General features: G+C 52.4%; 1 protein-coding gene across 8 annotated transcripts in view; it reads right to left on the bottom strand.

The window, feature by feature from the left end:
- The window catches only part of MAP2K5 (mitogen-activated protein kinase kinase 5), a 272,187-nt gene that overhangs the window by 22,056 nt on the left and 226,096 nt on the right, over positions 1–24,035 (bottom strand). For 4 of the 8 annotated variants that reach the window (XM_062206196.1, XM_062206198.1, XM_062206199.1 and 1 more), the window contains 2 exons: positions 16,234–16,295; positions 13,376–13,421 (listed from right to left, as the gene is read on the bottom strand). In XM_062206196.1, the coding sequence (XP_062062180.1) occupies positions 13,376–13,421; positions 16,234–16,295 (108 nt within the window). The remainder of the gene's footprint in view (positions 1–13,375; positions 13,422–16,233; positions 16,296–24,035) is intronic. The other 4 variants (XM_062206200.1, XM_062206202.1, XM_062206204.1 and 1 more) reach the window with 1 other exon arrangement.

The following is a 24,035-nucleotide window of genomic DNA, read 5'->3' as shown; positions in this document are numbered from 1 at the left end:
CGTTAGTGCCCTCCTGGTTTGTCAGGTTGCAGCTCGTCTCACGTGCAAGCATTAGACTGAGGTTCAACTGCAGATTCTGCCCAGACTCTCACTCACAAGGCAGACTGTGCCCAGCCCACCAGTGGGGCACATGCCTTGTACCGTTCTGCTTCCGGCGTGGAGATGACATGAGCGAGGTCGCAGCTCTGGGCCTGGCCTGTCGCTGCCCATACCCCAGGAGCACCTGCTGTGGTGTGGACATCCGTCTCCCCTCCCCTTCCTGAGCTCCCTACTCCATGCGACCTGACGGCTTGGGTCACTCGTCTCTTGTGGCACTCGCTACACTCTGAATTCTATTTCACTCTTCTCTTTCTTTTATGCATTTTCTTAAATGGATTTGTGTGAGAGACAGAGATAGCATGAGACTGAGAGACAGACAGAGAGCGAGCTCCTATCTGCTGCCTCCCTCCCCGAATGCCACAATGGCTGAGGGGTTGGATCAGGGCTGAAGCCAGGAGCTGGGGACTCAATCCAGGTCTCCCATGTGGTTGGCAGCGAACCAACTGTTGGAGCCATCACCGTTGCTTTGCAGGGTCCTTATTGGTAGGAAGCTGGAGTCAAGAGCCAGAGCCGGGATTTGAACCCAGGTACTCCAATGGGGGCCGGCGAAATTCTTGCTCCTTCCTGTTCTCGATCATTTATTCAACAGAGATGCTATTTGGTGCCTTGGATTGTGCGAGCGGCAGGTTATGTAAAAGCCTAACTTCCTGACCATGCTGTTGGCTCCTGGAGGTCAGGATCCTGTCAGGTCGCCCGCTCAGCAAACTGCTCTGTGACTGGCGTGCAAGGTGCCAAGTGCGAGCCGGCACACAGCTGCTGTCATGGAAGCACGTCAACTGAACCAGAGTGCTTGGAGACCAGCGTGACTTACATCCTGGCACAAACCTCCTGGGTGTTTAAGGCTACAGCTCAGCCGCCGCCGCTGGTCCGCAGCCCGTGCTCTGAGCCGCACCGAACCACAGCACTGCTGCGCGCGCAGGGGGGTTTGTCTCTGGGCTCAGACACAGTGTTTCTTGGAGGGCGCGTTTCCGTAACCATGACGGCGGAACAGAAAGGTGGACAGGTCTGAGGCCAGATGCCTGGCAGCGCCAACTCCACCTCGAGTTTGTGGTTGCCAAAACCAAAACACAATACTGCTATAAATGTCAGGGCTTCTCCGCAGACAACCAACCAACAGCCCCGGTGCAAACGAACCGTGCTCTCTTCCTATTGTGCTTTGCTGGTACTGAGGTGCAGGCCCCCGCCAGGCCCCCAGCTTGGGGACAGCTGGAGGGTGTGTGTGGCCATCTGCTCTCTGCCTCCGTCACGGCAGGATGAGGCATTAAGGTGGAAGGCACCAGAAGCAGGAATATGTGTATCCCACATCACAGCGTCTGGGTTCAAGTCCCGGCTCTGCTCCGGACTTCAGCTTCCTGCTAATGTGCAAACCAGGACGCAGCAGATGACGGCTCAGGGACTGGGGCCCCTGCCACCCACACGCGAGAAGTGGACTGAGTTCCAAGCTCCTGGCTTCAGCCTGGCCCAGCCCTGACTGTTGCAGGCATTTGGAGGGTGAACCAGTGGCCGGGGGCTCTTTCTCTCTCTGTCTCTCTGCCTTCCAAATAAATAAAGTAAATCTCTAATTGTTTAAAAAAAGGAGTTGAGTGGAGCACCCCAGAGGGGCACTGGCTTTGTAAGCACATTTGGCTGGATGGAAACAAGTTCCTTTGCGGAGATCGGTATTTAGTTTTAATTTTTTGACAGGCAGAGTGGACAGTGAGAGAGACAGAGAGAAAGGTCTTCCTTTGCCGTTGGTTCACTCTCCAATGGCCACCGTGGCCGGCGTGCTGCGGCCGGTGCACTGCGCTGATCCGAAGGCAGGAGCCAGGTGCTTCTCCTGGTCTCACATGCGGGTGCAGGGCCCAAGCACTTGGGCCATCCTCCACTGCACTCCCTGGCCACAGCAGAGAGCTGGCCTGGAAGAGGGGCAACCGGGATAGAATCCGGTGCCCCGACCGGGACTAGAACCCAGTGTGTCGGTGCCACAGGCGGAGGATTAGCCTGTTGAGCTGCGGCACCAGCTGGTATTTAGTTTTATGTTTCTGATCGCAAGAAACAGTTTGACTTAGGTGAAATTCTCAAAATCACAGGCACAATTCCCTACGTGGTTTGGATGTAGTATAAACAGCCCTGTGTTCTTCCTGGCTGTGTGACGCCAGTCAAGTACACTGACCCCCCTGAGCCCTAGAGTGGAATAACAACGCTCATCACAGTGTTCCTGTGACGGCTGAATGGGGTAACTTCATAAAAAAAAACTTCTCGAATGCAACTGTTTAAAAATGACATCTGGGGGGCTGGCACTGTGGCACAGCACATTAAAGCCCTGGCCTACAGCGCCGGCATCCCATATGGGCGCCAGTTCGAGTTCTGGCTGCTCCACTTCAGATCCAGCTCTCTGCTACGACCTGGGAAAGCAGTAGACGATAGCCCAAGACCTTGGGCTCCTGCACCTGAGTGGGAGACCTGGAAGAAGCTCCTGGCTCCTGGCTTTGGATCTGCTCGGCTCTGGCCGTTGTGGCCAACTGGGGAGTGAACCAGTGGGTGGAAGACTTCTCTCTCTCTTTCTGCCTCTCCTCTCTGTAACTCTTTCAAATAAATAAATCTAAAAAAAATGCTACCTGGGGTGGATGCTTGGTGCAGTTGTTGAGATGCCACTCGGGAGACCTGCACCCCACATCGGAGGGCCTGGGTTCCAGTCCCAGCTTTGTCCCTGATCCCAGCCTCCTGCTGTGCACACCACGGGAGGCAGCAGGATGCTTCAGGTACTGGATCCATGCGCGTGGGGGACCTGAGTGGAATTCCTGCATCCGGGGTTTGGCCTGATGGCACCTTGGCTGTTGTGGGCAATATGAGGAACGAACCAGCAAGTGGAAGACCTTTCCCTCTGCCTTTTAGATACAATGAAAGATAAATAAATAAACATGTTATCTGTTAGAATAACTTCTTTCCACGTAATAAATTTATGTCATTTATGGAAAAAGAACAGAAACCTTTCTGAATTCAACTTCAGACACGAGTCAGGGGCAACTCTTACCCTGATCTCCGTCAAGTTAGCTCGGAGGAGACAAAAATGGCGGTGTCAGTTTTGGTTGATGCGCAAGGCCTGACACTCTCCCTTCCCATCCAGGCTGTGCTCACAGCTGTGTGCCGACACAGGGTGGAGGCTGGGCTCATCTGGCCGCTGCTTCACAACGCTGCCTGATACCCTTGGCAGGACAGCAGCTTTCCCCAGAGCCCGGGCCACCTCCAATTCCGATGGCTCCTGTTTCAATCAGAACCCACTGAGCTGTCTCCCGGGCCTGGTTCTATGCTAAGCACACAGAGATGAAGACCACACCACCTGGCCCTCCGGGAACTCGTGGTCTGTCATGGACCACTGCCACCATGCGCGCGGAGGGTCAGGTGTCTGTGGGGGAAGGGCGACATGCCAGGGGAGCTCCCCAGCAGCACTGAGGCTGGGCCAGTGGGTCTCCCAGGTTGAGGAGGGGCTCACTGCACGGGCACGCGCAGAGGGCTCTGTTGGCCCCGGAACCCAGGACTGTTGAGGGCGCCTTGGGCACTTGGGGAGGAGCAGAAAGCAGGTGTGCAGGGCGCAGAAGATGGGGGCTGTGCAGGAGACAGGGCAGGGCGGGCCTTCGGCGCTGCCCCCATTGGGTCCCGCACTTGCCAGTTCTGTCCTCATCCCCCTTGGGCCAGCACCCCGGCCCTTGTATTACTTGCTTCCCCAGCATCAGGCAGGACGCTCAAGAGATACAAAGCACGAGCACTTTCCAGAACGCACGCTGGGGCCTCCCTGGGTCTCAGTGGCAGGCGACGCCTGCGCAACGCAGATCCCACCAGCCGGCCCCCGAAAAGCCAGTGGCACGCCTTCCTCGGGTACTTAACCCACTTTCCATACGAGGTGGCAGCGCCGCCTGCACGGGGGAGCTGGAAAGGGGCCGCTTCCGCAGGCAGCGGGGAGGGCGGCCTGGCCCAGGCTCTGAGGACCCCCCTGCCTGGGGCGCCCCAGCCCGCGGGCCGGGAAGAACTTTCCAGCACCCGGCCAGGGTGGCTGCCTTGCCTTCCCCAGAGTGAGGACGAGAGAGAGTATTCCAGAGGCAAGGCTGTGGCTTAAAAAAAAAAAATCATGTTTAATTTAAAAATTAGAAAGTGGAGCAGGCTGTGAGCACAGGGGTTGATTGAAACAAAATTTAAATTCCTGTCAAGCCCATTTAAACACGGGGGCCCTTCATAGACAATTAGCTGCTCCCTGTGAATGTGGAATAAACTCAGGCCTGGTCACTGCGAGGAGAGAGGCGCCTACTGCGAGGCGCTGGGAAAAAAATGAGCTAAAATCAGGCTGCAGGAAACAGCCAGCCTTCCAGTGTATCACAGGGGTCTGGAAGTGTAAACAAGACAAAAATCGATTCCTTGGTGCCCTCAAATCAATCCCCCAAAATGGCTAGGGCATCTGTTTCTGCTAAATTTTGTTTACATCGGCAGATTTGCCTTAATTGCGGTTGTTTATCTCGCGCTGTCCCCGGGGCCTTAATCTCCAGATTACTAATACTTAACACTCATTTCACATCTAAAGCTACTGCTAATCCTCAACAGGTTTGGGGGGCTCTTGAAATCATTGAGACCGCGGAGGCGGGCGCCCGGCCCCTTTGTGAAGGCACCGTTTTCTTATCTGCTACCAGCTGTGCCCAATCATCACCAGGGACTCCAGCGACAAAGGTGCTAAAAGGCTCTCGCACAATGACTGCTGCTCCGCTGGGGATTCGGGGGATGAAAACGAGCTTTGATGGGGAGAGCGGAACAAGAGGCTAAGCAGTGCAGCCAAATAAAGTTACTGTCATAATCAGATGCTGTCAATCACCATGAAAATCCAATTAAGGACGTTGCGGCGCGGCCCTCTTCAGTGGAAAAATGTACCCTATTTATACAGATTTTTGTCGACGCCGCACCAGCCCCGCGATTAGAAAAGTCCTGTGATTAATTGAATCCCCCTTCCCCCAACTTTTAAAAAGATAACGCGGGCCATCCAGGCTCCTTCTGAGGCAGCGTGCACGCGCGCCCACACACACACATGCGCACATGCACACGCACATGCAGGCTGTTGGTGTACAAGTTAGAGTTCAGCGGTTACATTTGAAAATTCCATTTCTGTGCGTGTCGGGGGAACCTTCCCACACACGGCCCCTCTTCCCCTACTTCACCGTGTATCTGCATTAACGGGACAGAGCCACGGTAAACCAGGATGCTGGAGAGAGACTAGTCCAGGCTCCGGCAGATGTCTCTCGGTAGACCGAAGCCTAATGTTTAATTCTTATCTTGGAAATTAAATAGCGGACGGGAGGTCCTGATGGCTCTGCTGTCTCTCCGCAGCCTCTACACGGACAGGCCGACCTCAAATCACCTGCCAGCAGAACTGGCCTCCCCGAAATAACTGTGTAGCTGAAACCTCGAGACTCGCTGTCCCCAATGGTCGCTCTCAAAACTGCCACAAATTAAAAAGCAAACAAGCCATTAAACAAATCCAGCTGGTTACAACTGTAAACTAGAGGCTTCTACTATTTTTCCCAGCCCTTGAAGCTCGTGGTTAGTCTCATTAATAATGGATTAGGAATTGCGTCTAGTTACTGGTGTGCAGTCCCAGAAAAACCACTTTGCTACCTGCCATGGCCATTCCCAGAACCCAGGGACTAGCTTTAGGATTCCTTGTCTGTCTCCCCCGCAAGTGGTCTTCTGCAGCCTCACGTGGTATTCCCAGAAGCTGGGGAGCAGGTGGCTTGCACCCGGTATGTTGGAGAGATGAGGATCTTGCAAAGACGGTGCTGGCCGGGGGTCTCCTCCAGGCCGTGGCTCCCCGATAACCTCTTGATTTGGCAGCTACCTGTTGGAAGTGAATTCTCCAGAGGTCAGGGTGCAGGCCCAAGATCTGCACCTGCCGAGCAGCAGGCCGGGCTGGTAGCACACTGGTGCCTGTTCTGAGGTTACACCCATGCTGGCCTCCTCACTGGATGCTTTGAATACCCCCCCAAACACCGCAACACCCCCACAGTTTCATTATTTTGGCACTGACACAGTGCATCAGGACGCCCCGGCACTGCCCATGCTGGGGTCCGTGTCTTCTGTTCGTACAGCGCTTTACCGAGCTGGCTGGGAGAGGGAGGCACCTTCAGAGGAGTAAGTAGTGTTCGGAGTGACAGCAGGACAGGACCCTCCTTCAAGGAACTTACAATCCAGCTGGAGAAACAAGCATTGAACTGGCTGCTTCTTACAACCTCCTAGAGAGCTTTACCAAAAAAAAGTGCGCCCTGACCCAAATGTCAGAGGCTTTGATCTGGGTTGGGATCCAGGCATTCCTTCCTTCCTTCCAGGCCTGCCTTCCTCCCTCCCTCCCCTACTTCTCTCCCTCCCCCACCTCCTCCCTTCCTCCCTCTGGGTTGGGATCCAAGCATCCCCCCCTCCTCCCCTCCCTCCGTCCCTCCCTTCCTTCTTCCCTCCCTGCTTCACTCTGGGTTGGGATCCAGGCCTTTCTTCCTCCTTTCCTCCCTCTTTTTTTTTTTTCCCTCCCGGATGCCTCTGATGCACCTGGGGTGAGAACCAGCGTACTGCAGGGGCTGCCCTGTGGACGTAAGCTGCAGGCCTAGTCAGGTGCTGTGGGGGCTTCCGTGGCGGGGAAGAGCTGGGCAAAGCGATGGGAAGGAGGACACGGATGGTCAAGGAGAGCGGCAGGAGGCCTGCTAGGCTGCGGACACCACCCAGCGGCAGAGGCCACCTGTGGCCTGGGAGGTGGCCAGCGAGGAACCAGGGGACGGACGAGTTCCCCAAAGGGCCAACTTAGCCCCTGCAGATCCTGCATCCGACTGCCCCCAGTGCCACGGCCACCGTGACCACACACTTCCTGTGGCCAGGGAATGCTGCTTTGGTGGGGGAGGTGGCAGGCCCTGTGTCAAACCAGGGCGCCTCGGGCGGGCAGGTCACCGCCGCAGTAGGAGACCCGGCCTGACCACGACGGGGGAAATGACAGCTGTCGCATCACCAAGATCCACAGCGGCACATTTTGCCTACCTGTATCTCTCTTGCGGTGTGCAGGTATATTATTTATATATATAAATTCCTCTGCTAACATCTCGTGGAGAGATGAAGCAGTCACATCGACAGGAAAAACAAAGCCTGTTTTCTGGGGTTATAATCTCTCTGTTCTTGCTGAAGTGCTAACATGTCATCAAAAATTCAAATTAAAGCTGTCTGATTTAGTGCTGTCTCAAGCACCCTGACAGCGCTTCTGCCGTTGTAATTACGTGCAATTAAAACGTTAACATCAACTTCTTTACTAGTGGATTCCCATTTGTAAGCAGAGGCAAACAGATGATTTTAATGGCTGTCAGAACTTGAAAAACAAGGTCGCCACGTGGCTGTCCAATGGACCCTCTGTGGAGCCCCTGCGACTGAGAGGACTTTGGGGCTTTGACCGAAGGGTCTCGTTCAAAATTACAGCCCCAGCCGGGCACATTCCCGGAGCCGGAGCTGGGAGAGGAGTTTTGTGTCCCCCCGAATGCATAAGCAGACGCCAAACTGCTATCTGCAAGAATGACTGGACAGACAAACGAGCCCGGTCTTGAAGGTCCACTTTAAAACACGCCTGTGTCTGGGGCCGGTGCTGTGGCGTAGCATGTAAAGCCGCTGCCTGCAGTGCTGGCATCCCATATGGGCGCCACTTTGAGTCCCGGCTGCTCCTCTTCTGATCCAACTCTCTACTATGACCTGGGAAAGCAGTGGAAGATGGTCCAAGTGCTTGGGCCCCTGCACCCACGTGGGAGACCTGGAAGAAGCTGCTGGCTCCTGGCTTCAGATCAGCTCAGTTCCGGACGTTTTGGCCAATTGGAGAGAAAACCAGAAATGGAAGACCTCTCTCTCTCTCTCTCTTTCTCTCTCTGCCTCTCCTTCTCTCTCTGTACAACTCTGACTTTCAAGTAAATAAATAAATCTTAAAAAAAGAAAAACATGCCGCAGGCAGTGGCTAACTGTGGTGATCTAGGAGTACTTCAAAGAGTTCGTGGGGAACGGAAGTAAAACATCCTGCAAGCTTCCCACAAGCTTCCTGAAGACGGCTCATACAACCTGCTGCTTCCACTAGGATGTGAAAAGGCCTGGGCTCTGGCCAGCACAGCGGCGCGTGAGCACTACCCACGGAGGCCACGGAAACACGTGCGGAGGGCACGAGGGGATCCTGGATAAAAACACAAACTGAAACCAGGGCCAGTGCTGGGGCGCGGCAGGTTAAGCTGCCATCTGCAGTGCCGGCAGCCCACATGGGCGCCTGTTCGAGTCCTGGCTGCTCTGCTACCGATCCAGTATCCCTGCTGATGTACTGGGAAGGCAGCAGAAGATGGCCCGAGTGCTTGGGCCCCTGCACCCACATGCGAGACCCAGAATAAACTCCTGGCTTCAGCCTGGCCCAGCCCTGGCCGTTGCAGCCATTTGAGGGAGTGAACCAGTGGTGCACTCTCTCTTTCAAAGAAATAACTCTTTAATAAAATAAAATAAACAAACTCATTAGGCCTACTTGGCAGAAGGGGACAGTCATAGTTTATCTGAACGCTGTGGGCCAGAAGCAGGGGCAGGGTGGACAATCTCCCCCTCCTCCGGTAGCCACCAAGGGCCAGGGAGGGGTCAGGACCTCCCCTCTGACCCCTCCCTTCTCTTAGACATTCTCCCTGGTGCAGCAGCCTAAATAAAATCACGGATTTTACACCTCGTTTCTCAGAGTGGTCCGCAGGTTTGGGTCTGATAATGGCAAACAAAGCCACCTGGTGTGGCCGCCAGAATGTGAGTGCCGGCGAGACAAAAACCCGATGTGGTTCCACCCTGATTTTTAAAAGGGGCCGCCCAGATGCCCCATCTGTCAAACACCCTGGCTCACTGGGGGAACAACCAAGCGCTATCTGAGAATGCAGGTACAAGCAGGTTTGGAAAAGCAGAAAGGCTACCACGTGACAATTTCATCGAGAGGAGTTAAACAAGTCCCCATCTCTTTGCAAGTAATTAAATGTTTAAACAGATTTTTCTGGGGGCAGTTTGGTGTTTGTAAACCCCCAGACACCAGCACCTCTTCTCCAGGAAGCCTTCCCGCCTGCAGCTGCCAGGCCGACAGCAAGGAGGGGAACCGGAATGCGCCGTTTCTGTTCTAACCAGAGACCCGCACGCGCGCCCACCATCTCAATGGCAAACTGTGCCCATCTCTCTTCTCAGGAGCCTGATGGGAAGCCCAGACCTGAGGAGGCACTCAACGCGGATGGCCTGCTCTGGAATGCACGTGCTAACGCACAAAGTGACAGGCGTTATCCGGACCTCGGGAGGAAGCCCGTGTTTTTAAACAATTACTACGGCGGTATAGTAATAGCATGAAGACAATTTCTGCACCAGCTTGTCTCTCTGAAATTCTCTCTGCCACCGAACAGCTAGAACAGATAATAACTATTAGTAAATCAAACTCCTCTGCAGTACCCAGCTGTGCCTCACGCATTTACATACAGATAGAATGGGTATATGTTTTTAATATGTATGTGATAGGACTTGCACCACAGCCGAAGTGCATGCTACAAAGGAGGCGGAGAGCGGGAATCGGATCAGCATGAGATAATAAAGTGGCCTCGATAAAGTATTAGCCGGCGATTGATCTCAAACCGGGACGCTCTTCCCCTGACCTGATTGCTTACTATGCATGGATTCCATTAAATAGAGCTTAGACGAGGAAAGCTCTGGAAGGACTCAATGCATAGAAAGAGCCACGGCACTCTGAGCCCAAAAGCAACTGTGTGGGTGCTCGTGGCCTGCACACACTCGAGATGCGCTGGGGGGTGAGGGGGCTGCCTGATAGCTGGGGAGTGGGGGGGACGGGGAGCCCTGCTGAGTCCACAGGAAGGGCCCTCCCTCCCCCTCCTCCTGCTCTCTCGGCCAGCACCCCCAGCCTGAGTGAATGCCTCCCTCTGGTCCTGGCCACACAGCACAGCAGGAAGGGGCCAAGGGGGCTTCACTGGCATTCAGGAACGTGGTCCTGTCTGAACAACTGGCGATAGACAGTCGTGAATTCCTCTTTCCAGGAAAACATGCAAACCTCCCCAAGCACACAGGCCTCGGGACATGATCTCAGGGGCTCTGCCAGACTTGCTGATGTCACAGAGTCTCCTCGGTCAAGGCTGAAGACACTGAAGTGCGAGAGGATGGGTGACAAGGGGGAAGGGAAGCGGTGGGCCGCTCCAGGCTGAGCTATAGCGTGGCCTTGGCTACCAGAAGCGCCGAAAGGAAGACCACGTCCTCCGAAGGAATTCGCCATGGCCGAGTTCACCATTTTATTTACTTATTTAAAAATTTTCATTTATTTATTTGAGAGACAGAGAGAGCTCCTACTCCCTAAATACCTGTGAGACCCAGGGCTGAGTCTCCGGGCTGAAGCCTGGAGCCAAGAACTCCATTGAGATCTCCCACGTGAGTGGCAGGAACCCAAGCATTTGAGGCATCAAGGCCGCTTCCCACGATCGGCATCTGTGGGACACTGGAGTCAGGAGCTGCAGCCGGGGCTCCATCCCACGTGTTCTGATCAGGACAGGGGTATCTAACCACCAGGCTAAACGCCTGCCTTTTTAGAACACACACAGCCTTTTCCCATTTCCCCAGGGGAACCCCATAGAACCCGGCGGTTCTGCTGTGACTGTCACTTCACTGTCATTATTCGTATACCTGCAGTACTCTCTGAGCGACCATGTACGCACGGCTTGCTCCTCTGTCTTCTACTGGGCCTAGCACAGGGCTCTACAGGAGACATAAACTGCTGCCTCCTTCAGTTCTTTCCTTAACTCTGACACCTGAAGGAGGACGTAGATGCTGAAAATGCTGAGTGAACACCTGGCTGTAGCCTAAGGCTCACAGGCCAGAAAAGTGCACCAGCTCGGGCGTCCCACCAAATGGGAACATTCAGGGAGTCTGTGGTCCAGCTTTGTGACACTTGCGCCTGGGACAGGAAGCCTGACAGCCATCTGAAGAGCACCCACACAACACAGAGGGACTGTAATAGCGAGGCAACCACCTGAGCTCTGAGGCTGGGGTCCTAAGACTGCTAACAGTCCAAGACAGCCACGATGAAGACCTGACACTGGGTACAAGCAGCGACCGTGGTGTGCATGGCTCACCCTGCACTCTCATTTGCTGAGGCTGGGACCTGGCTGTGGTCGCTGGTCCCGGCCACACCTGGAATCCACGAGGCGCTCCCGCATGGGGAACTCACCACTCTCAGGGTTCGCGCCTGACCCCTCTGATTTGGAAACCGCAGACCCAGAGGGAAACCGCGACCATCCTGCAGGCCTCAGGGCTGGCGCGGCCCACGCTGGCGCCCTGCTGGCTGCAGCCACCGTGCTCGGGAGATGAACGGTGTTTTCGGTGGGAGGCAGGGCCCCCACCCACGGTGCCAAATGGGCTCTACAATTTATGCATTCCAGAGGCGGCTCCCAGCTTCCAGATATAGGTTGTAGGCGGGGAGGAAAAAGGAAAAATTAAAGCCATTAATATGCTGGGGGAATAAAGAAACTGGCTCTTTAAGACGGGGTCCCTGGGATGTGTGTGATTTGGGTTCCTCAACACGGAGAGACGGTCCTCTTGGTCTTCCCATCCCCTCTGCGGGCCTCGATGTTTTGGACAAAGGCAGGCAGGGCTCAGGCTGCTCCCACTCCCCGCTGTCCCTGTGCTCCTCACCAAACCGGGGGCACTCACGCTGCCCGCCACACCTCCCGGAATAAATTCGCTTAAAATCAAACAGTGAGCGTCACGAGAACTAACGCTAAAGGAAGTGGAGGATGGGGCTTCCTGTGGCTACATTTTTCATGATTTATGGATATGCATTAATTACAAACGTGGGGCAGCACACACTGGGGGGTAAAGAGAGGCACGCGCACAGCCACACCCCCTCGCTTCCGCGGCAGTGCGCGGTTTGCCACCCCGGCGTGGTGTTCCACATCCACGCGTGCACCCACATATGCTGATGCGTGTGTGCGATCTGTAGCTGTTTTATCTACAAGTGGCCAGCAGTGAAACATGCCTCCACCCACGGCTATCTGTTTTATGAAGCCCCGTTCCTTTGTTTTAATGGCTGAGCTATCCAGCCATAGCATCATAACACTCGAGGTAAACGGGTCTCCGTCTCCCGATCCTGTTCCAAGTTCTCTCAGATGTGACTAACTGCAAGAATTTCCCAACCATCAGAGAGGTTCCCCCACCCCCCAAAAAAAAGACCAGTTTAGTGCAGCACGAGACTGCAGAGGTATAAACCAGAGAGGCCGTAGGGGTGAACTTTAACCTTGGGTAGCCTCGCAGGCGGAGACTGAGCCCCAGGGGTAACTCAGAGGAGAAAAGCAGCTTCCTGGGAAGCACGTGAGGCCGGACGGAGACATGCTGGCATTTTCTATTTGGTGATGAAATGTGCACCGTGCCCAAGTGTGGGCCGTGCAGTGTCCGGGAGGACAGAACATAAAGGGTGAAGGCCTCTGAACTGCTCTCTGTAAAGTGTGCGTCGTTTAAAGAGGTGTAGGTTGGCCGGGGTTTGCTCTCGCTGCTGTAATCCAAAGACAGGGAATGGCACACAAAGCATGAGAAAGAGGAGACGATAATTATTATTTACTAATGCTAACGTGGCTCTAACAGCTTGTGCACTGTCAAACCAACAATCTGCATTAAATAAATGACCATTTGGGAATTGTTAGGGAGATTCTGTTCCTCTCCCTGTCTGATGACAAACTGTCATTTGCAATCAGAGCAAGCTGCCTGGGAGCCGAGGAGGCGGCGCTGTAGCAGCCACGCGGCCGTCTCTTTCTGAGGGGCACACACATCCGTACCCTCTTCATCTTTGGCGGCCAGTCTGATTTCATTCCACCTGATCCCAAGGACTCCACATCGCACTCAGAATTTCCTGCGGGACTGCACTAAAATCGAACACGCTGCGCACCCTCTGTGCTGTCTGTCCTCTGGATTCTGGAAGGCGGAAGGAGCGAATGGGGAGCCAGAGTAACCTGCATTGGATCTGTGACCCCTGACCTAGGCACTGCAAACAGTTCGGCCAGGAGTTTCCAAACGGCGGTGCGCTGCAAAAAGTGCAAACCATTCAATGGAGGCGCGAGCTGGCAAGCACATGGCCGACTGAAGGAGACCACATGGCCTGGCCAGGGCCTGTGGGTTTACAGAATGCATTTTGGTCTTTTTTAACAGATTATACAACATCAGTACATACCTGGGGAACGCGAATGTGACTAAACTCACTTACCATTAACTCCTCAGGTGCTGGCCTTTCTTTTGGCTGTTTTCTCATGCTGTAGAAGGCAAAAAAACCCATCAACTTGCATTATCTGTATCACTTACAAACACGTGCTACCACTATTTCCCCTTGAAATCTGTATGCTCTCAAAATCAATAATTTTCAATTCCTGGTCAAAGTACTGACATATAATCCCAAAGCCTTGAATGAATCAGATATTTGGGGATTTTTGCATTCGAAATGCAAAGTTTGCTTTTTTTTTTTTTCTTCAAGTTACTTTGACAGCACAGATAAAGAAAGAATTTAAGTTTATTCTAATTCTATTTTTGAAACTAATGTGAAAAAAAGTAGCAGTAGTTTCTTCCGGACTCAGCTATCAATTTATTTCAGACTTGGATCTGGGGAACAAATATTTTTTTTTTTTTTTTTTTGGTAATTGGGATAAGACAATGCGCAAAGAAAGATGAGTGTCAAGTGGAATGAGAACACAGCTCAGTCCTTATCACTCTGAGTGACAAGCAGGGTATAAAAGAGGGCAGGAATCTAGATACCGCTACAACATTACAAGTGGGTTATTACCCATTACCTAAACTCCCATTTATTTTGGCTACAATGCAAATCGACAATTCATTAAACAGCTGCGGGACAGCTAGGTTTGTTTCAGCTGCTTAAAGAACCACATTTCTCATGCAAAATATTTCTTGGCTTCCACGCAATAGGTATGTATAATCAGTGGCTGCTGTGTGCGCTTAGCTATGCGAAGAGGCACCCACAAACAGGAGTGAGTTGGCCGGGCTCATTAAGCCTCCCTGACGGCTGGCTGTGTTTGTCCTCAACCCAGAGTGCGTGTGGGTGGGGAGCAGACCCTGAGAGCACACTGCGGCTTCTGTCAGCCGCAACGCTACACAGACACTGGTACTTTGGACCAGGCGTCCCCCAACAAACCGGGAGAGAACCCTTTCCTCTGCTCTCTGCATTTGCTTGACAGCACTTTAAAAAACAGAAATAGAGACTTAGTGATTATTTGGTAAACAAGCACCATGGCTATTAGGAACCATGAGTGACACTGAGGACTTGTGCCTTCCCTGTAAGTAGCCATGTGTACCTCGCACACACTGCACCCATCACGAGTCAGTCGTTCGGGCTGTCTGGCCAGCGGAGTTGGTAAGGGTCCTAATCTGACATCCAGAGCTGGCCATCTCTTGGGAAAGCGAGGCTATTACCCACTATCATTCCAGTTTCAGCTTCGACATCTGTGCAAATTCAGTGCAGGTTCTCTCTCCCTCTGTCTCCGGTAAGACTTTTATCCAACAGCTGATGAAGGATCTTGGACGGGAGGAAGGTAAGGCTTTATCTGTCTTTCTCCCAGGCTGCCCAGGTGGTCTCAGACCACACAGAAAGATACAGAAAATCCAACACCTCCAGGGCAGGCGGTGCCCAACTCACGCGCTCCAGGCACTTTGCTCTGTGCTTTCTACATTTCTGAATGGGGCACTCCTGTGGTGGACAGATCCCGAGTGTTTCTAGGAATTCCACATAAAGGAAATTGCGAGAGGTCAACAGCTATTTCTGGACCTCAGCCTCTAATCCTCTAACTCCTTTCTAACAGGGCATGCTTTGGAAATCAAAAAATTTCAGAGTAAAAAAAATGTTTTTTAAATGCTACAGAATATTATACAAGTCTTTTAAATAAATAGGAACAGTGTAGATACAATTTTTTTTTAAATCAGGGGTGGGGGTGGGAATCTCTCCCACACATTTTTTTTCCTATGGAATATAAACCGTATGAGACATTTTTATTAAGAGGTAACATATTACACTTACTCAAAAAGGTGATAAAGCTTGACATTTATATTAAGGAATATTTCTTGGCTTCACTTTAGCGTAATCATCAGATGGATCATGGGGGAAGGGGCAGGAGGGACCACCGCAGTCGGGCAAGGCCCGCCAAGGGTGGCTGGAGGCAGGGGCTGCCCGCGCGTTCTGCCAGAAGCTGAGTCTGGGGGAGAGGACCCGAGGGCTTTGCCGTGGAGGGAGAGGGGCGCGGAGGTCACTGCGGAGGCGCTCCGGGCCGCCCCCCAGGTCTGTCCTCCGCTGCAGCCCCCTCCGCGCCTGGGGAACCCTCCTGCTGGGGGTGGGGAGGGTCCTGTAGGACAGGGAACAGGGTGCTGGGGGGGAAAGGGGTAAAAACCAAGACTGCTGCCCGGAGGAGAAGGCGCCCTTGGCTGAAGAGCACCTGCTTCCTGGGGTGTGAGAGCTGGAGAGGGGGTGCCTGGGGAGCCCTGGATGTTAACCCCGTGGCTCCGTGCGCCTTGCTAAGGGTCTGTGGCTCTTCTTGGTCTCACAGAAACATCCCAGCACATTGGCAGGGGGACCCCAGGACTGTGTTTACAACGGAGCCGAAGATAAAAAGTTATTTACTGAAAATCCGATGAATTAATAAACTAGGCTGCTTCCACTAAGTGACAGGCAGTTTTATGGGTAACTTGAGGTTACATTAATAAAAACAAGCTTCATATGTCTGTTCAACAGGGGCTATAAAACTGTGTATTTCTTAAAGGAAAATAAGAAAAAAAAAAGGGGGGGGGTGGTAATGGCAACAGTCTCAATGCTCCAAGAAGGAGGTTGCCGCCCAGCCGTTTATTAAAACGGGAAGAGCCTCCGAAGTACGTTTACGACCCTTTGTGTAAATAACGTTTACATAATTTAAACAATTGCTCCGGCTTCAGCTGCCCCATCTGCCCAAGGCCCCCGCGTCCCCGCCGCCTCGGCGAGGGAGCGGGCAGAGCCGCGAGGGGTCCCGGGCCGCGAGTTAATGGCATGTGTCGTTCACACGGAGGGCATGGCACGTTGGCAAACAGGCTCACCACTGAGTGATGAAATGTACAAATGGCTCCGAGAACTCTCCAACCGGAAGGACGGGCGAATCCTGGGAGGGAGGAAGAACGAGTCACCAAAAGTCATGGCCATTCCTTCCCCCTTGGGCCGTCTGCCACCCCCAGCCGGCCCAGCCCCGCCCCTGCTCGGCTCCAGTGGCAGGTGCAGGTGAAAACACCCCGTCTCAGGATGGTGAGAAACACAAGGCCAGGGAGGGAGGCGAGGTGGAGAAAGGACAATGATAGCCACAGGGAAGGAAGGAAGGTAGGGAAAGTGTAAATGAGAAATTAATGATTATTTAAGTAACACACAAATGGTCTTGTAATTAACAAAGAGCTGGGAAATTATTCTTGTGTTGACCTTTGCTTCTTTTACTGGATTTGCTATTTATTTACACTTTCTTTTTTATTTACATTTATTTGTATATTCAGCTGCTCTTAATGGCTTGCCTCTAATGGACTCATTTGGGTCAGATTTTTTTTTTTTTTAAACTTTAACAGAAAAGCTTTTCTAGGGGGAAGTTGTTAGGGAACATGAATACCAGCCTATTCTCCTCGCCTAGGGGAACTCACCCTACAGGAAACACACACAAGGAGAAGCTCCCACTTCTGGCTTGGAGGTGGGAGTCACTCAGAAGAGCAGCAAACTACACAGCGACAAACCAGCACTACCACTGTAACCCAGGGAGCAAACCCCATTAACGTTCGCAAAGGAAGGCTTTGAGAATTTAGGAGTTTCTCCAAGAGTGACAGAGAGCGCCACTGTGTTTATCGTGTAACAGCTCAGGAGGTAATGAAATTACACTGCAGAGTACTTTACCAGTCATCTCATTAGACCTCCAGTTGGAACAAGAGAGCCACACAAAGTAGGCAGCTGCAAATGACTCCATTCTCATCTATTCTCATTTGCTATTAAAAATACCTTTCGGCGGCTTTTTTCCTCCCTGACATCCCTCCACAAAGTGCCCCGCAAAGTATGATACATGCACCTATTTAAATTAACAAAGGAATGACTTATTTTAATCTCACTGTGCTTTGGAGTGCTCTGGCCATTTGGATGAGCAATATATCATTACATACAACCTTCCAGCGCTGCAGGCAAGAAACTCAAGAGCAGGCAGCATTTGGTGGGAGCCAAACAATTTCTCTAGCACGCAACTGTGTCAAATGCATGCATGTATTCATTATTGAGAACGAGAGGAAATAGCTTTGATGTAGTGGAAAAAAGAAGAAGATAAAAGCACCTCGGCAATATGCGTGTCACCCTCCATGGTGGCAGACAGATACAATGGCACAGCCCTATGTGATTAGTAAATATACATATAATTGCTGTGGCCAATTATCAGAAAAATGAGATCGGTAATTACAAGACAGAAAATTAACTAGAACTCTTATTAAGGCTTTGTTTCCGATTCAAACAATTTGGAAACTGCTGGAAAACACGATTCAATCAAAAGGAACGGAGCGGGTCAGGGCAGCCAGAAACAGAGAGAGGACGTCCTGAGGAGGTGAGAGGAGGAGGGCCAGAACACGGGCGGAATGCTGCCTCGGCTTGTGCGTCCTCTGTGCCCTCTTTGGACCGGCTCTGTTCACCCAGAGGAAGGGAGCTTAAGTAATTCTCAACTTAGAGTTCTCATCAGTAGAGAAAGGCTTCCGAGAGGAAAGGCGAACAAAGGGGAATGGGAATGAAATCAAATCCTGCCAAGCTCAAAACGACCGCGAGCAGACATTACGCAGAGAAGAGAGCATGGGAAGCTGGGGGCTGGCGGGGGCCGTCGGCCCAACAGACACACGGCACGCAGCAACACGACGAGCCCTCCACGAGGGCCACAGAAGTCCCCTCGGTTTAAGAGCAACAATAGAACAGGAGATCAATTTCAGTCCCGGCCTGGTCTAGGAAAGCCATGGTACACCACTGCGCTTGCGAGATGCTGCCTGACTCAGGCCAAGAAACGGCATTTTACTATCCCCAAACCATCAGTAAGAAGGCAGTCCAGAGTCTGGGGCGCAAGCACTACGGCCTCTGATCAGGCAGGAAGCTTCTCTCACTCCCCATGGAATTTTTTTGTTGGTGTTGGACGTGTACTACTGGAAGTTTCTGAGGAGCCGTCATTTTGAAGCATAATATTTAGAAAACATAAAAGCCCGCTGTCTTCACGTGGCTGAATAGTTACCAAGAGCCTTAAAATTCTGGAAGGGCCTTCCACAAAGATCTGGTATAAAACATGACGCTAATGTGGGCCTCATTTCAACGTACGATACTGAGAGTCAATTAATGAATTATAGACTAGGCAACTTGATGAAGATGTCATTTGAATACGGGCGAGAAGCAAAAAACGGCGGAATGTGACATCTTGCATGGGTAGTTAATTTTATTTAAGACCTGATATTGTAGCCTGTTAAGTTCCTCGTATTATAAAACTAAGGAACACTGGGTGGTACCCATGAATAATTTATTTCACTCTTGAAAATGCCAGCCCGAGTCGACTTAGCAGAACCACAGACAGCGGATTCTTGTCTCAGCGGTGCCCGGAAAGAATCACTCATCAGACACGAGGGGAGCAGGGTGCAGACTTCCGACCTCGCGTGCCCAGTACCCTGAATTTCTTTCTGTTTTAAAATCCATGTCTCCCTGCACATGTCAGCGGAGAATGCCCTGAGCTGTGGAAGACGGAGGAGCAGGCAGTGGCCAGAGTGCCACCCACCCAACACATACACACACACACTCGCGCGTGTGCAAAGGACGCCTCCCAGGGCCTCCAAAGCCACAGACATCAGCAGCCTGTTAACTCACTAGAGGAAAAAAGCAAGTGAATATAGCCGAGAGTGTTCTCTGTGCTAGAGCGTTTTTAGGTAGGATGTGGAAGCCCTCCAGGAATCTGCCCATTCCAGTCGGTGGGTGGGGGTGGGGGGAGGCGGCCACAGTGCACCTGCACTCCTGTCTGTCCCCCACCTGTACTCCCCTGCAGCGCCCAGGAAGGCGTCAGTTGCCGGGAGGGCACAGGGACTGGGAGCCACCCCAAGGCATTCACAGAACTCAGCAAAGTTCTTGCTGTTACCTCTCAGAATGTCCCTTGCGGAATACAGGGTTAACACAGGTGGAGGAATCCATCGGGAAGTCGCTCCAGCAAGGACTCTCAGTGCTGGCTGTGAAGCCGACTCTAACTTGCTCTTGGATGTCGAGCTCTTCGTTAAGGCCCTGGGTGCCACGTTCCACCTTCAGGGCTTTTGTAGGGGGATGCGCTTCTGTTGACGGGGAGCATCACCAGAAGCCTTCACCTGAGATCCCAGGCGCGCATCAACGTTTCACACAAGCTGCGTGCACCCTGCCACCAAGCTGGCAACTGTGGTGTAAGAACCGCTACCATAAACCATTTCTGTGAGCGATTCTGGCCACCAGGCAGGCGCTCTCCAGGTCTGGGAGGCGCCCTAACTACCTGGTCAGCCCTTCTTTGAGACGGCAGGAAGGCGGGCACGGTGCGCTCCAGGACAGCCAAGGACAACGGCGGAAAAAAAAGTTTGAGTGATGCCTTTGCCTTGTGAGTAATGAACAGTTCAGGAAGGTCAACCCATTACAACGGAAACCGTTTAATTATTAATTATGCACAATCTATGAGCAAAAGGACAAGTTCAGAATGTTTAATGTATGCTAACTTCAACCGGACTCTCTCTGGGTATTTTGTTATTAGCACTTGTCAGCAAGGTACTCAGGCATAAAAAAAGGCAAGCAGCAGAAAATCTGAGTAAGGGTGTGTGTGTGTGTGTGTGTGTGTGCGCGCGCGTGCACACCTGCACACTCACGGGGTGGAGGAGGGGAGAAGGCAGTGGAGGTCCGATCCCAACCGCAGCTGCTGGTTCACTTGCGGGGTCAAGTCGGCTAATAGTATACCAGTGATCTTGAGAGCAGGCAGCAAACGGAATACTTCAGATACAGAAAGCACAAATAAAAATGCTTTTGAAATGACTCACTTAAAAGGGAGATTGTTATTTTAAAGGGATGCTCTTTCTTTCAAAAACGTAAAAAGAAAAAGCCTTAAAAGGATCCATGTGGGGGCTGGCGTTGTGGCATAGTGGGTTAAGCTGCCACCTGTGATGCCGGCAGCCTATAAACAGCGCCAGTTCGAATCTCAGCTGCTCCACTTTTGATCCAGCTCCCTGCTAATGCAACTGGGAAGGCAGCAGAAGATGGTGCAAGTGCTTGGGCCCCTGCTGCCTATGTGGGAGATCTGGATGGGGTTTTGGGCTCCTGGCTTTGGCCTGGTCCAGCCCTGGCTGTTGTGACCATCTGGGAAGTGAACCAGCAGATGGAAGATCTCTCTCTCTCCCTCCCTCTAATTCTGCCTTTCAAATCTTTTTTTTTTTTGATAGGCAGAGTTGGACAGTGAGAGTGAGAGAGAGAGAGAGAGAGAGAGAGAGAGAAAGGTCTTCCTTTTTCCGTTGGTTCACCCCCAAAGTGGCCGCCACGGCCAGTGTGTTGCAGCCAGTGTGCTGCGTCAATCTGAAGCCAGGAGCCAGGTGCCTCCTCCTGGTCTCCCATGCAGGTGCAGGGACCAAGGACCTGGGCCATCCTCCACTGCACTCCTGGGCCACAGCAGAGAGCTGGACTGGAAGAGGGGCAACCGGGACAGAATCCGGCACCCCAACCGGGATTAGAACCTGGGGTGCCAGCGCTGCAGGCAGAGGATTAGCCTAGTGAGTCACGGCGCCAACCCTCAAATCTTTTTTTCTTTTTAAAAGTATCCATGTTACTAATTACCTGCCCCACTCCCCAACACGGGCACTGGTAACATCTGTATAAGCTCAGCAGTTTGTAACCTGCACCCCTGTGAGTTTCTTGGTTGTGAAACTTTACTGTACTTATGGGATGCTGTCACTGGGGGAGACTGGGTGAACAGCGCACAGAATCTGTCCATACTCTGACAACTGCATGTGAACCTAAAATGATGTCAAAATAGAAATATTAGAAAGGAAAAGGTGGGGGCTGGCACTGTGGTATAGTGGGTAAAGCCACCACCTGGGACGCTGGCCTTCGCTATGGGCACTGGCTCAAGTCCCAGCTGCTCCACTTCTGATCTAGCTCCCTGTTAATGGCCCAGGAAAAGTAGCAGAGGATGGTCCAAGTGTTGCGGTCCCTGCCACCCACAAGGGAGACCCAGATGGAGTTCCTGGTTGCTGCCTTTGGTCTGTCCTAGCCCTGGCCATTGCAGTCATCTAAGGAGTGAATTAGCAGATGGAAGATCTCTCTGCCCACTGTACCCCTGTAATACTGCCTTTCAAATAAATAAATAAATCTTTAAAAAAATAAAAAGGTGAAGAGGCTATTCTAAAAAATTCACATGAAGTCCAGATTTTTAGCAGAACTCTGCTTTGTGTAAAGGAGAAACCTGGTACTACTCACCTAGAAAAAGGTTAAGGAGGGGCTGGCACTGTGGCGTAGCTGGTAAAGCTGTCTCCTGTACTGCTGGCATCCCATATGGGTGCCAGTTCGAGACCTGGCTGCTCCACGTCCAATCCAGCTCTCTGCTATGGCCTTGGAAAGCAGTAGAAGATGGCCCAAGTTCTCGGGCCCCTGCACCCACATGGGAGACTTGGAAGAAGCTCCTGGCTCCTGGCTTTGGATCGGTGCAGCTCTGGCTGTTACGGGCAATGGGGGAGTGAACCAGTGGATGGAAGACCTCTCTCTTTCTCTCTGCCTCTCCTTCTTTCTATGTGTAACTCTTTCAAATAAATAAATTAAATACTTAAAATTGCAACTGCTAACAATAAAAAAGAAAAAAGGTTAAGGAACCTTTTTTTTTTTTAAAAAAAGATTTATTTATTTATTTGAAAGTAAGAGTTACAGAGAGAGGAGTGGCAGAGAGAGAGGGAGAGGTCTTCTATCCACTGGTTCACTCCCTAATTGGCCACAACAGCCGGAGTTGCGCCGATCCAAAGCCAGGAGCTTTTTCCGGGTCTCCCACAGGAGTACAAGGGCCCAAGGACTTGGGCCATCTTCTCTTGCTTTCCCAGGCCATAGCAGATAGCTGGTTCCGAAGTGGAGCAGCTGGGACTTGAATCAGTGCCCATATGGGATGCCGGCACTGGAGGCAGCGGCTTTACACACTACACCACAGCGCTGGCCCCAAGGAACATCTGCTTAAAAACAGCTCCTGAGGGCATCATTTGATTCACAACTGAACATACCAATGGCCCTGACCATGGTGGGGTGATGGGGTCAGACCCTGGCAGGGCACCACCATAAAATACTGCATAAAAGCAGCACAAACATCCACCTCCTGGGCTGAAGACAATGTGCCTGGCACCGTGGGGTGGCTGACCCGCAAGCTGCGTTCTCCCAGGACCGGTGTTCTGTCCGGAGGGGTTAAGATGTGCACAGATAGTAGCTCTGCAAGGCGGAGGGAACAGCCAAGGGAGAAGAGTGCCAGGGCCACAAGTCCACTGAGGAGAGTGGCAGGGGACCAGGGACGCTGAGCTGCCCTGATGTCCAGACTGGGGACGCCCCACTGGAAAAGTCCATGAAACATTCCAGCTTCTGACAGACTCTGACACCTTAGGCAGGTCGGTCGCAGGCCTGTCGGGTGCGGGACACGCCATCAGTGTCGGAACGGGAGGGTGTGAGGAGCTGCTTGCCCCACCCCCCCTTCGTCTTCCTCATTCCTAGAGAGCACCGCAGTGCGGAGACCTTGAATGCTGTGGTCTGTGTCCGGCACCTGCTCCTGTGCAAGACACATAATTCTTCCAACCGCGATTGTACACATAGTGATGGTTAAACAGACAAAGGAAGGAAGGACGCCTTCTCCACCATCTCTGGGTGTTGGCCATGACAGTGAGTTCTAAGGTCAGGTGTGCCATGGTTCCATTAAACCAGTGTTGCAAATCGAACGATGTCTGGCAAGCCTCTTAACTTCTGAAAAATAACCCATTTCTGTACTGTCTGGTGCCAGACCATCCATCCAACACCAGAGGATCAGCTGGGTGGAGGCTGACTCCACGTTTTGGAAGTCAATCTTCCTGTTCAAGGGCTGCTCCTCTGCCTGATCCAACAGTTTCTGGTCCTAGGCACCGGGGTCCATGCTACTGGGCACGAGACTCGGGCACTGCTCCACTTCTATGCACGGTGCTGGGGTTAAAGGACATTTGTAATCCCAGCACCTCCCTGTTGGGCAGAACAGCATTTGGCTCATTAGAGCATGCGCTGGATTCTGGTTTTCCACCATCCACAGCCTTGGAGTAGCATCTCTAGGCGAGACAGCTGGCAGAATCCCAAAGCCAAATCTGTTTCCTCGTCCGGGAAGGAAACCTGGTTTGTTTAAAAAACAAAAACAAAAACACCAAAAAAACTGGACCTTCACCTTACAGCTCTCCACAGAAGCTGATCTACAAACACAAAGTACTTGTCCGAAGCGTACATCCAGTGGCAGGTGCTGTGGAATCAGAGCAGTGTTAACAGGGCACGTCTGCGCACTTCACTTAAGACTGCGGCGAGGGGCAAAGAGGGGTTGCGTTTTACGACAGCAGAAAGGTGAGTGAGGGCCAGAGGTGCTCCAGGTAGACCACAGGATGAGTCAGCCCGGCGCAGGGTGTGAGCTAGCCCTAAGTGCACGGCAGACCTGTAAACACTGAGTCAATGCTTGCTACACAGGGAGCTGATTTTAAAACCTGGCTGCCCCGGGAGGGAGTCAGTATTGTGACTGGAGGTGGATTCTTCGTTTCCTGAGGCAGAGGCAAGTGACCCACTCTTCAGGGCGGCTGAGAGGGTCGGCGCTGCCGGGGGTGGGGGGCTGAGGCCTTGC

Source organism: Lepus europaeus, chromosome 11 (assembly GCF_033115175.1).
Source record: "Lepus europaeus isolate LE1 chromosome 11, mLepTim1.pri, whole genome shotgun sequence".
Lineage (NCBI taxonomy): Eukaryota > Metazoa > Chordata > Mammalia > Lagomorpha > Leporidae > Lepus > Lepus europaeus.
The sequence above is the reverse complement of the archived record's forward strand: the minus strand, read 5'-3'. Positions and strand labels throughout refer to the sequence as shown.